This window comes from Phascolarctos cinereus, unplaced genomic scaffold (assembly GCF_003287225.1).
Source record: "Phascolarctos cinereus isolate Bilbo 61053 unplaced genomic scaffold, phaCin_HiC Scaffold_4;HRSCAF=312, whole genome shotgun sequence".
Taxonomy (NCBI): domain Eukaryota; kingdom Metazoa; phylum Chordata; class Mammalia; order Diprotodontia; family Phascolarctidae; genus Phascolarctos; species Phascolarctos cinereus.
This window is the reverse complement of record NW_027555847.1, coordinates 601,878,144-601,891,905: the sequence shown is the minus strand read 5'-3', so window position 1 is coordinate 601,891,905 and position 13,762 is coordinate 601,878,144. Positions and strand designations below refer to the sequence as shown.

The window sequence follows — 13,762 nt, the reverse complement described above, 5'->3', positions numbered from 1 at the left end:
ATCAACTTGACTTGGTTAGACAGTACTTTCTTTGAAAAAGAGCTTAAGTTTTTAGTGAACTTCAAGATCAATATAAATCCATCCCCCTCAAAACAAAACAAAACAAGCAAACAAAACAAAGCTAATTCAGTCCACCTTTTATAGAGGTATAGCTTCCAGGACGAAGTAGATGATAGTCTCACTTTACTCTTTCCTGGTCAGAGCATATCTGCAGTATTTTCCTCAATTCTAAGCACCAATGTTTAGGAAGATCATTGAATAGTTGAAGAACTTGAGTCCCTACCTTTGGAGATCTGGTTGAAGGAACTGGGGGACATTCAACCTGGAAAAGAGAAGATTCGGCTCGGTGGAGTTAGGGATGGGGAGACATGATAGCTAGGCTCAAGTAGTTGAAGGATTGTCATGTGAAAGAAAGATTAAACTTGTACTCTTTGGCACCAGAAAGCAGAATCAGGAGCAATGGATAAGAATTAATTTAACCTGATGTCTGGAAAAATCCTAATAATTAGAGTTGTCCAAAAGTGACTAATCTGTCTCAGGAGGTAACCAGTTTCCTCTCATCAACAAAGTCTTCAATCAGAGAATAAGTGACTATTTTTTTGTAGGTGGGATTCTTTGGGGGCATAGGTTGGACTAGATGACATCTGAGGTCTATTCCAATTTGAAAAGTTCTGTGATTCTGTGACATAGTTCCTGACCCTGAGGATCTTATACTGTAAATAAGTGTGAAAATAGTGTACATGTAATTTTATACTGTTAAGGGGGTATACAACATGTAACCAGATGAGTGAAACACAATAACTACTCACTGAGTCAGAAAACACTGTATTTAAACTTGGTGGAGCTGGGTGAATTTGAATGCTAGCTTTTACACTTTCTACATGTGTGGCCTGCACTTAACTAACCTCTGTGTCTCAGTTCTCCTGATGATAAAATGATGCAGTTAAATTAGATGATTCCCAAAGTCTCTTCTAGTTTTAAAATTCGGTAATCAGATATGTTACAACAACCCTGTAGCTTAACAACAACAATAATATAACAATAATTAGTAATGATGATGATAGATAGCATTTATGTGAAGTTTTAAGTTTTGCAAAGCATTTTGCAACTATGATATCATTTTATCCTTGTAACAACCCTGGGAGGTGGGTGTAAGTATTATAGATGAGGAAACTGAGGCAGACAGCAGTTAAATAATGTGCTTAGAGTCACGTAGCTAGTGACAACCATACCAACCTAAAAGTACTAGCCTTTCAGTAAGCACAGACAGCTACCTGGTTATTGGATATTACCTTTCTATCTTAGTACAGGGCTTGTTGTTGTTGTTGTTTTTATTTTTTTCATAGCAAGGACTATCCATTCAAATCTAATCCTGTCTCTCAACTATTACAAACCATGCTAATCCATAAACCACAGTAGAATACTATTTAAAAATTTTTAATAGCTTCACATATGTATGTTAAGCCTATCTACCCAAATAATATGTAAATTTTTTAAGGGTAAAAGCCCTTTTTATTTTTATATTATCTTATGGTGACTAGTATAATGTCAGGCACATAATGGGTGTTTGGTAAACACTTCTCAAGCATTGGTTGGTAGCTTGGATAGAGAACATCTACCAATGCAAAGCAAAGTTTATAGGATCTGAAGTCAGAGGAATCCAGTTCAAATCCCAGCTCTGTCATTAGGCAAATCACTTAATCTCTGTAGGCCTGCATTTCCACTTCTGTAAAATAATGGGAGGGTTAGTAGATCCCTCTGTGTCCCTCTGTGATCTTTAGCACAATGTAATACATGAAGTACACATTTCAATGGATTATAGCTGTATTGTTAGGGGATTCAACTTATCCATAAAATTAAAGAGTTGCAGAATGAATTAGAAAACAGTACTGCAAAATTTGATGCATGTAAGAACCATAGTTAAAAACTAAAGATATATACACATACATATACGCATACATGCATACATATACATATGTATATACATGCATACATATATATTTAATTATATATATATATTATATATAATTATATATTAAAACTGAAGGACTAAAAAAATTTATTTTATTTTCTCTTTTCTTCTCTCATAATACAACTATTGTACTTCAGGCAGGTCATCATTATCTCTTCCCTAGTATATCACAAAAGACTTCTGATTGGCCTCCCTATGCCCAGTCCCTTCTTTCTCTCTCTCTCCAAGGTATCCATAGCTGCCAAGTTTATAATGAATAGGTAATGGGTCTATGATTTCATTGGTCTGGAGAAATCCTGAGTGAGAAAACCCTCTTCCAATGAAGGTTGGCACCTTTTCTGCAAAGCAGAAGAATGGAGAGGTTAGGTGACTTCCCCAGCCAGCATGTGTCAGAGGCAGGGCCTGATCTCAGGTTGTCCTGGCTTTCAATTTTCTACCCTTCATATCTTATGCTATATTGATATTCTTTGTAAATATCATGTGTCTGACCATGTCATTCCCCTACTCCAGAAGTTTCAGTGGTGCCCTATCATCTCTAGGATAAAATAAAAGTGTCTCCGTTTGGCATTTAAACCTTTCCACGTTGATCACACATTGCTCTCATTCATACACTTGACACACTGGCTAATCTGGTCTATGTGCTGTTCCTTATACACAACATCTCATCTCCTGTCTCTGTGTGTTTGGCATAGACTTTCTTCCATCCTGAAAATGCCTACCCTCACCGCCACCTTCTAGACTCCCCAAAACCCTTTAGTGCTCATTTGAAGAGTTAGCTTTTCACAAAAGCCTTTTCTGATATCCTCATTTGTTAGTTCTTCATCAATTCACCTAAATGATCATTTAAACTAGAGATTCTGTAGGTATCTCAAACTGAATATGTACAAAACAAAATTCATTAAATTTTCCCCCAAACTCCACCTTCTCCCAGATTCCCTCTTTGTTGTCAAGAGTAGCACTAATGAGTCACCTAGTGTCAGTGTTTTCTTCACTCTCACTAATCCTACACAATCACTTACTGAATATTATCCTCAGCATATTTCTCTCACATTCCTTCCTCTCTAATTACAAGACCAATATTTTCGCTTAAGCCATACTTACCTCTTGTTTGAACTATTGCATTAGTCTCCTATTTTTCAAACTACCTTCAGCCTCTTCCTACTCTAATGCACTCTCTAGATGGCCTCCAAAGTGATTTTTCTAAAGAAAGCATAGGTCTGGGGGTGGAGCCAGCATGATGGAGTACAGATAGCAACCATGATGAACACTCCCAACATTCCCCTCTGAATAATTTTAACATAATGCGTCAAATCAAATTTGGAGCAACAATGTTAGAGCAAGACATTTTTTTTTCAGCCGATTCAACATAGGACGTTGGCAGGAGAGGTCTGTCACATCAAAGTGAGGGCCTGTCCTGAGTATGCAAATGGCAGTAGCACTGGCATGGGCCTTGGGGGGTGGCAGCAGTAGCAGCAGATTCAGGAGTTCTCAGCCAAGAGGTGGTAAGGGGGTCAGACAACTGGTCAGAAAAAGATTACAGGTGACCATTTGCGGTCACTGGATGCTGCTGGCACTGAATGGCAACTCTATTTCCTATAAGCAGTTCTGGGTCATAGTTTGAAATTTTATAATTAATATCCAGGAAACCCTAGTGTAATCCTTCAAGGGAAAAAATAGATATTTAATCAAATAGAGGACTTTTAAGTATTCCTGATGAAAAGAGCAGAGCTGAATTGAAAATTTGACATTTAAACACAAGACTCTTGGAGGCAGCTAGGTGGCGCAGTGGATAGAGCACCAGCCCTGAAGTCAGAAGGATCTGAGTTCAAGTCCGGCCTCAGACCAAACACTTGACACTTACTAGCTGTGTGACCCTGGGCAAGTCACTTAGCCCCAATTGCCTAAAAAACAAAAAAACAAAAAAACAAACAACAAACAGGCAAATAAACACAAGACTCAAGAGAAGCATAAAAAGGTAAACATGAAAGAGAAATCATAAAGGACTTCATGTTTTTTTTCTTTTTATTAATGTTTTCTTTTTCATATTAAAACAATTTTTTAACATTTTAAAAAAATTTTTGAGTCCAAACTCTATCCCTCTCTTCCCCCCTCTGCTCTCTCTTCCCTGAGACGGTAAGCGATCAGATATAGGGTATGCATGTACAGTCATGTAAAATGTTTCCATATTAGGCATTATGTACAAGAAGAAAGAAAGTGAAAAATTGCATGGTTCAGTCTGTATTCAATATCAGTTCTTTCTCTGGAGGTGGAGAGTATGCTTCACCATTAGTCCATTGGGATTGTCTTGAATCATTGTATTGCTGAAAATAGCTGTCATTCACAGTTCTTCATTATACAATATTGCTGTTACTATGTACAATGCCCTGGTTCTGTTCACTTTCACTGATACAAAGTATTTCCAGGTTTTCTGAAATCGTACTGCTTATCATTTCTTATAGCACAATAGCATTCCATCACAATCATTTACCACAGCTTGTTTAGCCAATCCCCAATTGATGTGCATCCTTTTGATTTCCAATTCTTAGCTAGCACAAAAAGAGCTGCTATAAATATTTTTAAACAAATACGTCCTTCTTCCACCCCCTTTTTATATCTTTGGGATATAGACCTAGCAGGGGCATTTCTGGATCAAAAGGTATGCACAGTTTTATAGCCCTTTGGGCATAGTTCTACATCACTCTCCAGAATGGTTGGATCAGTTCACAGCTCCACCAACAGTGCATTAATATCCCAGTTTTCCCACATCCCCTCCAACATTCATTATTTTCCTTTTTGAAGGACTTCAAATATTTAAACTTTTTAGGTTCCTATATGGGAAGATGGTACTTGTAACTCCTAACAACCTTATCATTATTAGGGCAATTAAAATGCATAGACAGAGGGCATGAATGTAATTCAATTATGTTGGGATGATGTACAAAACAAAATGAAAGAGTAAGAGAGAGGGATGCACTGGAAGAATCAGGAAGGGAGATGAGAATGTTTTGTTAGAATGCATGCATCCTGAGTATAGGAAACACTTGATTTCTTTCTTTGTATTCCCAGCATTAAACAAACATATACTGAGGACTTAAATGATTGTTGATTGATTAGGTAGAGATATGATATAGTAAATGTCCCAAAGCCTGATTCACAACTAGAGGAAAATGTGATAAATCAGAGTAAGATCAGCACTTGAATATAATAATTGAGTTACCTCAATTATCTATTAATTTTAATTAAGAAATTTAATTAATATAATTAGTATTTATACTTTGAGCTCTTTGAGAAATGGAAAAAATTCAGTTCTGCTTTCATGTAATTTAAAGAACCTAATTGATTAATCAAATATTGGTCCTGATTTATGATTTCATCAATGTGGAGACCTTCCAGTATCAAAACTCCCTCCACCATTGTAAATAAGCCTCCTGTTTGTAGCTTGATGACACTAGCCTTCTGGGAACTCCATTTAAAAAATGGGGGGAAAAATAAAACTTTTGCAGAAGCTAGATATTCTATCCCAGCTGCTTTTGCAGGGGCAATTCTTAGACAGAGACACAATAGATCGAGGTAGAGGGAAAGTGGCAGAGAAACCAGAGAGGTAACTTCTTCTACGTATTGTACTTGGGAAACAAATCCCCATCTGTAGTTAAGAAATTTCAGTGACCACTAGGATGAAATAAAAACCCCTCTTTTTGGCATTTTAAAGCCCTTCTTAATCTGGCTTCAGTTAACCTTTCCAGGCTTATTCTATGATAGATGGCTAGATAGTACAGTGAATAGCACACTGGCCCTAGAGTTAAGAAGACCTGAATTCAAATCCAGCCTCAGAAACTTATTAGCTGTGTGACCCAGAGCAAGTTATTTAACCTTTCTGTATCTCAGTTTTCTCATCTGTAAAATGAGGGTAAGTAATAGCATCTACCTTCCAGGGTTTCTTGTGAGGATGAGATGATATTTGTAAAGCATTTTGTGAACTTTAAAGATATACACACACAGATATATGTATATGCAAAGATACATATATGTAATCATATACTATGTGTATTTTATACCTATACACACATACATATATATATGTAATATTTCTCTTCACATACTTTCAGTAAAACTAGCCTCCTTGCTAGCCTTCAGTAAAACTAGCCTTCCTGTTATCCTGTCTCCCCCATCTGTGACTTTGAAAGAGCTGCTCTACATGCTTGGGATGTATTGCCTCCTGATCTTTACCTTTTAGTCTCTTCTAGGCTTGATGTGGGTGCCAACTTCTCTCTTTTCAGTTTATATATGCAATAGACTCTGTACTACTTGAAGACAGCGGCTATTTGTCATTTTTTGTCATTTTTTTCATCATACTGTAGAGAATTATCTGCAGTAAACACTTGAAGAATGCTCATTGGATTAGATTTGATTGGATAATTAAGTCATAGAGGAGAACAAAAGGAAATAAATGACAAATTATTGAAGCCTAATAGTGGTGGACAATGTTTTCCTTTATATCATATGTAACACTAGTATGGTAAAAAAAAAAAAAACAAGCAATAAACACCTTAACTGTCTAGAAAAAAGATATCCTGTTTTACTCCTGAATTGGAAAATATAAATACAAATATTTTTTAAAGGGGCATCTAGATGGTACAGTGGATAAAGTGCAGGGCCTGGAGCCAGGAAGGATCATCTTCCTGAGTTGAAATCTGGCCTCAGACACTTAACTAGCTGTGTGATCCTGGGCAAGTCACTTAACCCTGTTTGCCTTATTTTCCTTATCTGTAGAATGAACTGTAGAAGGAAATGGCAAATCACTCCAGTGTCTTTGCTAAGAAAACCCCAAATAGGATCACAGAGAGTCAGACACAACTGAAAAATGGCTGAACAACAGCAACAAAATATTTGAAATAGAAAAAAAAATGTATGTACTAAAAAAAATCAAACACACTAATTTGAGATCCTTGGAAAGTTAAAAAATAAAAACAAAAACCTTGAAATTTGCTAGCCATGCATTAAAGTTTTGTGCAGGATGTTTGTCTTTCCATATATTCTTTCTTGCAGAGTGAAGGAAATAAACATTTGTGAAGTGCCTACTATGTACAAGGAACTGTGCTAAGCACTTTATGAATAAATATTATCTCATTTCATCCTCACAACAACCCTACAATATAGGTGCTGTTATCTCCATTTTACAGATGAGGAAACCTCAAAATGAAGCAGTCAGAGGTTTAGTGACTTGCCCAGGGTTACATAGCTACTAATTTTCTAAGCTGTTTTCCTGACTCCAGGTTCAATGCTCTACCACTGTACTACTCAGCTGACTCTTGGTATCCATATTCTTTTATTGATTGTTAAAATTGAATGCACCCTTCAGGGTATTAAAAGGAAATATACTCACTCCACATGTGCAATATGTTGCCAGATCTTGTTCTTTCTACCTTCACAACCTCTCTTTATGCTATATATCCATTTCTCTGCACTCCCACAGCCACTGTTTTTCTGCAAGTCCCACCATCACTTCCTTCCTGGACTATTATGGAGTCTTCTAATTGGTCTCCCTGCCTGAAATCTCTCCCCATTTCACCTTATCCTTTATTTAGCTGCCAAAGCGATCTTCTAAAGTACATGTATGACCATAATACACCCACCCGCATGACCTATCACCCACATACAAACACACTCACACATATACACAGACACACTCTGCCTCTATCTCTGTCTCTGTCTCTCTCTTTCTCTCTCTCTCTCTGTCTTTCTCTCTAAACTCCAGGGGCTCCCTATTATCTCTGGGGTTAAATATAAACTACTCTGTTTGGCTTTTCAAACCCGTCACAACTTGCTCCTCCCTCTCTTTCCAGTCTTCTTACTCTTTATGCCTCCCTAAACATTCTACAATTAGGCTTCACTGGCCTACTTGTCATTCTCCTCTTAGGTCACTCAGTCTCTCCCCTGGGCCTTTGCTTTGGCTCTTTCCCCAATCCTGGAATGGTGTCTCCCTCCTGACTTCTGCTTCTTGGCTCCCCCAGCTTCCTTCAAGACAGCTCAAATTCCACCTTCTGCAGAATGTCTTTTCAGTACCCTCCACTGCTAATTCCTTCCCTAGGAGATTATCTTTCCTTCTCACCGTATACATTTTCCACATACATTTGTTTGCTTGTCATCTCCTCTGTCGAATATAAGCTCATTGAGGGCAAGAACTATTTTTTTTAAACTTTCCTTGTATCCTCAGTGCTTGACACATAGTAAAACTTCAGTGAATGCTTGTCAGCTGACTGACATGCCATCACTGCTTCCTTTATTCAGGCAACTTTTTTTAAAGAGAACAACTGAAATGTAAAAGTCCATGAATCTTAAGTTTCATGCCCATCTCTCTTCTTTTTGCTCTGTCTTATGTATTTTGGAAAAATTAAGCTTGTAAAAAAAGTGTTCCTTGGGGGCTTGTTCCACATTCTCTCTACTTTTTTTTTTTAAACAACGATGTGGCTTGGGGTATGTTCCTTGTGAGGAAGGAAATGGGTTCTGTCAGTTTAATAGAAACAGTTAGATCATTGCTAAGCAGCAGAACTGAGGAACGAATGGCAAGAAAGTAGCCAACCTGAGATCGCTAGCTCTTCATCGTTCTGCCAAATGCCCTGCTTAATGCTTTAACTTTTAGTGGCAGGCCCATTCTATACTTCCCAGGGAACAAATTACAGTAAAACAGCAAAACTGCCTATGAGATATTCAGGGGAAAACCTATAGGTTAGCTCTAAGTGAAAGTACAAGTCAATCAACCAAAATACATGTTAATCTCCCATCGTAAGCCATTCACTCTGTTAGATGCTAGAACAAAATGATAGTACCTCCCCTCAAAGAGATTACATCCAAATGACTCATGGGAACCCATAAACAAATAGAAGAAACACGTAATCAACAAAAACAAAGAAATAAAAATTTCTATATACTTCTAAGTCAGGCGGTCTTAACTTTTTTGTGCATTGGAAACCTTTGGCAATTCAGTAAAGTCAATACTACTGTGGCTTGTTGCCTACATTCAAATTTGAAGGAAATGCTAAATTTCTGTTGGAAGTTATTGAAAATAAAATATGAGTTTTGTTCCCATTCAAGTTCCTGGATCCCCTGAAATCTATCAGTGGACCCCTTTGAGGTCTACAGAACCCAGGTTATGAAACCCTGTTCTAAATTGTCATCGCAATTTTCTTCTCTCCCTGGTGGGTTCCACTTATCATAAGGTTCCTAGAGTCCTGACTCAACAGTACTCTGTAGTTTATTTAGATCTCCTTTGGGAGGGTACTGATCTTGGGGTTGTGAGTATAGCTATACTCTGACATTCCAGTGAAATCCCTGTCCTAGATGGTCCTATATAGTGCCCCCAGGACTGAGAATGCTATCTTGTGTGGACTCCCCCTGGAAGGCAAACATGTAATGAAGCCCCTGAACCAGAAGATCCTATTTCTTATCAGACCTACACCATCCAAATAACTCACAGTGATAACAAGTAGAAAAGTTAAGGTCTTCTGTTACCCTCCTATAAACAGTAACCCAAGATCCAAAGATGGCATTATACGTAAACTGTCCTTTTTGAATGTAAGGATGAGCACATGAGAACTTCTGCTATAAGGCAGTCTATTCCCACCATAGCTAAAGATTTTCTTTAGTGCCCCCCCCCTTGTTGATTCTGCGTCCTTTTTCTGTCTCAGTGGGACCTTCTTTCCACACTATAACTTGGATGTCTAGTTTTCCCAAAATTTGATTCACCCCTATTTATCCAATATTTTAAAAACCAGCTTTCAGATCTTCTATTCATGAAAAAGTAAAAATAGCTAATGTGACACATTAGAAATCATCTAAATTTAAACTCATTCATTTTACATATCAGAAAACTGACAGAGGTAAAGCAACTTATCCAAGGTTAGGTAGTAAGTAGTAGAGCCTAGATTGGAACCTAGATCCCTTGACTCCAAGTCCAATACTCTTTCCAACACACCATGTTTAGTTTTTACATTTTGATTGGGATCAAAGCCTCAAGCTAAAGGGGTAAAGCTCCAACTGTGGAATATTTGAAGGGGGATGTCTAGAGTTGATTATCTGCTTATAAATTAGTATACTAGAAAGGTCATTTTATTTTGTTTTTACAAATTCACAGTTTTCAAATAAAAATCAGGAAAAACCTGGCCTTGGTTTTTGAGTTGTATGCAATGCAGAATTTTTTTTCAAAAGGTGACATCAGCATACTTTCCTTGGGAAAAGACATTTTTCTTTCTATTTAACCAAATTTGACAAATACAGAGACTTTGAATTTATAGTAAAAAAAAAAGACCTAGGATCAAAACCCTGCTCAGTTATTTTCCAGCTATATCACAATGAGCAAATCACTTTACCCTGAATAGCCTCAGTTTTGCCTTCTGTAAATTGTTGGTGCTAAACCACTCTAACTGGGGCTTTTGGGAAGAAACCATGTTCTGAATCCATAGTATTTAAATATAAAAGTATTCTATATGTACAGGCTACTATTATGCATAAGGATTAATCCTGACCACTCCTGTGAAATATTATTATTCAAAAAACTGCATAAAATAAGCATCAATTCAGTCCTCATAGATGCAGATACTCATTTAACTTCTGTCTGACTTAGTTTCCTCAAATGTAAAATGGGGATGATAATAGCACTTACCTTACAAGATTATTGTGACGGTAATATGCAATAATATTTGTAAAGTACCTGGCACTGTATCTGGTATATTTCTTGCCGCTGTTCAGTCATTTCAGTTGTGTTCAACACTTCATGATGCCATTTGGGGTTTTCTTGGAAATGTTACTAGAGTGGTTTGCCATTTCCTTCTCCAGCTCGTTTTACAGATGAAGAAACAGAGGCAAGCAGGGTTAAATGATTTGTGCCCAGGATCACACAGCTAGTAAGTGTCTGAAGCTGGATTTGATAAGTCTCATCAGGAAGATAAGTCTTCCTGACTCCAGGCCCAGCACTCTATCCACTGAACCACCTGGTACATAGTAGTGCTTAATAGATACTTGTTTTCTTTCATTTACCTAAATGAATATATGTTCAAAATAATGCCTGCAGAATATGAGGAAAAATTAACCTTTACATGGTAGCTTTGTCACTTTTTTCAATTTTTCATTTAGTTTAATCAATGTTTACCATATTCTTTACATTGATACATTCTCTGAAATTTGATGAAAAAATAATTTATGATAATCATTAGCAACAGTAACAAGAATTTTTTGAAACCCTCTACATGGAGAGAGCTTAAAGCAGACACAAGATAAAGTCTCTACCCACAAAGGTATAGCAGTATACTTGAGGACCAGGGAGATACACACAAAGATAAATAACAGGTAGGGCTGGTATAAATAATTCATATAATCCTTCTCCCTTCTCCCCAAAATACACACCTGACTAGACTGAGCTCCTTAAGAGTAGAATCTGTGTCTTATTGCATCTTACCTAGCAAAATGACTTGATAAATAAATGTTTGTTGAATTGTATTGTATTGAATTGAATTCAAATATCCTCCCTTCAATAGATTTTTCAGTTAGTCAAAAAGCATTTGGTAAGAACTTACTATGTGCCAAGCACTAGACATACAAATAAAAGCAGAAACACTTTATGCCTTCCAACATCTCACATGCCTAATAAGGAGGAAAATATGAAAATAATTATGTAGATCCTAAATAGAATATTTAGGGTAGATGGACAGTAATCTCAGAGGGGAAGACATTGGTAGCTGGGGTTTTGAAGGAAAGGCCTTACTTTACAGAAGGTAAGATTTGAGCTGAGTCTCAAAGGAAGCCAGGGGGGAAGTAAGGGGCAGAGGGAAAGAACAGGCGCATTCCAGGCACAAGGCACAGCCAGTGCAAGGTCACAGAATGGAATGTCGAAGAAAAGCTTATCGCCAGTAAAACAGAATTAGTGAATGGATCAAGGGGAATAAAATGAAAGAAGACTAGAAAACCAAGAAAGAGCCCAATTGTGGAGGGTCTTAAATGCCAGAGTTTATTTTTGATCCTCGAGGTAATAAGGAACCTCTGTAGTTTATTCAGTAAAGGAGTAATATGGTCAGATCCAGGCTTTAGGAAAATCACCATAGTAGCTCAATAATATTATATCTGAATTGGAGTAGAGAGGGATGAGACAAAGAGGTGAATTAGAAGACTAGTATAAGCAAGAGGTAATGAATTTCATTCAATACTCTGAAGCTCCTCCTTGCTCCAAACCTTTACAAAATATTCACTATTCCTATCCAAAATCAAATTTCTGATTGTTTCATCCATTGTGATTTTCCTTGAGAAGAGTTTTAGATTCTTTTCAAAATAGAAGTAATATATTTACTTATTCATACCTAAATGTTCTTACCTAAGCAGATTTATTATTAATGCCATATATCTTGGATAGCTTTACTAGAAGTCCATACTGAGGGAAGAACATTTGGGCATAAGTATATAAAGGCAAAAGCTTGGATGGAAGCTTGGCTTCATCAACGCCATGTTGTAACCTACTGTCATCTTATCTTAAAAAAGCACCTGTTCTGTCAATATGGTGTGTCTTGGGTCTGGATCTGAATCTTGACATTTAATATCTGTCCAGTTTTAGGGAAGTAATTTAACCTCTTTTGGCCTCACTTTCCCCTTTTGGAAAATGAGGAGTTGGGACTAGATGACCTTTCAAGTAACTTTAAACTCTGGAGCTCTGATGCTGATTCTATAAACCATATAGGTTCCTTAGGGCAGAATATGAAGAGTAAACTGGCTGATCATGGGCCCTCTTCAGTACAGATTAGGTGATTCTGTTATCCAGGTTTTAGAGACCTCAAGCCTGTCAGTAGTTTATTTAAATGAATCCATGGTTAATTCTGCAATACATTTACAATATAGACAAACTGTCTCAATAATAGATTTGCCATTGATGTGAACCCTTTTATCCTATCATACTATGATCAAAGGCTCTTCCTCTTTAATGTATACTGCCACAAATACATAGGAAATGTCTCACATCTCAGAAGGGGCTCAATTATGATTATGAGAATTGTGGCACAGAACAAAGCCTGAAGTGTTTTAGTTTCTCTACCCTTATTTGTGGAAAATTACCAACAAAAAGCTCAGAATCTTAACCAAGGAACATCCTTAAGAGAATTCAGTATTAAAAATTCTGTTTACATAACTGTTGATGGATCCACTTGGCATACATACAAAATATGTCAAGTATTTGACAATCTTCCAAGTGTGTTTTGAATAACAATGCTTCTGGCCATATTTCTTTGCCATCATTGCTGAAATGGATTTGATAGTTCTGTTTTCTCTCTTTATCATTCAATTGCAATCCCATTCCAAAATAAATCCTATGCTGAAGAGATATTTAAAGCATTCAACAATAGAAACTCATTTATTTTGTGAATTCTCCTTCAAACATCACTACCAAGAACTGAAAAGAAACAAATCTCCCCATTTTTTTGACATTTGTATTGTTGTTCTGTAAATATTCAATTCTTCAAATGTTTTCATTTATCTCTTAAGGTCCTAAATCAAACATCTCGACTTGAAATTCAACTATTGGAGAATTCATTATCAACTTACAAGCTAGAGAAACAACTGCTTCAACAGACACATGAAATCCTAAAAATCCACGAGAAAAACAGGTGAGGGTACATTATTAGACTCCTAAAGTAGTTTCCTTTGGTTTCCATTTCTTCAGAACTCATTACTATACTGTTAAATGACTGCTATTACATTATTTCTACAATGATCTATTTGTGGTATTTAATTGAATTAACATAATTCAGAAAGGAT

The 13,762-nt window shown here is 36.8% G+C and overlaps 1 protein-coding gene across 1 annotated transcript in view; it reads left to right on the top strand.

Moving 5' to 3' along the window:
- ANGPT1 (angiopoietin 1) overlaps positions 1-13,762 on the top strand; it is a 327,917-nt gene that overhangs the window by 166,536 nt on the left and 147,619 nt on the right. Inside the window, 1 exon segment of the mRNA XM_020970198.2 lies at positions 13,490-13,611. Within this exon segment, the coding sequence (XP_020825857.1) occupies positions 13,490-13,611 (122 nt within the window).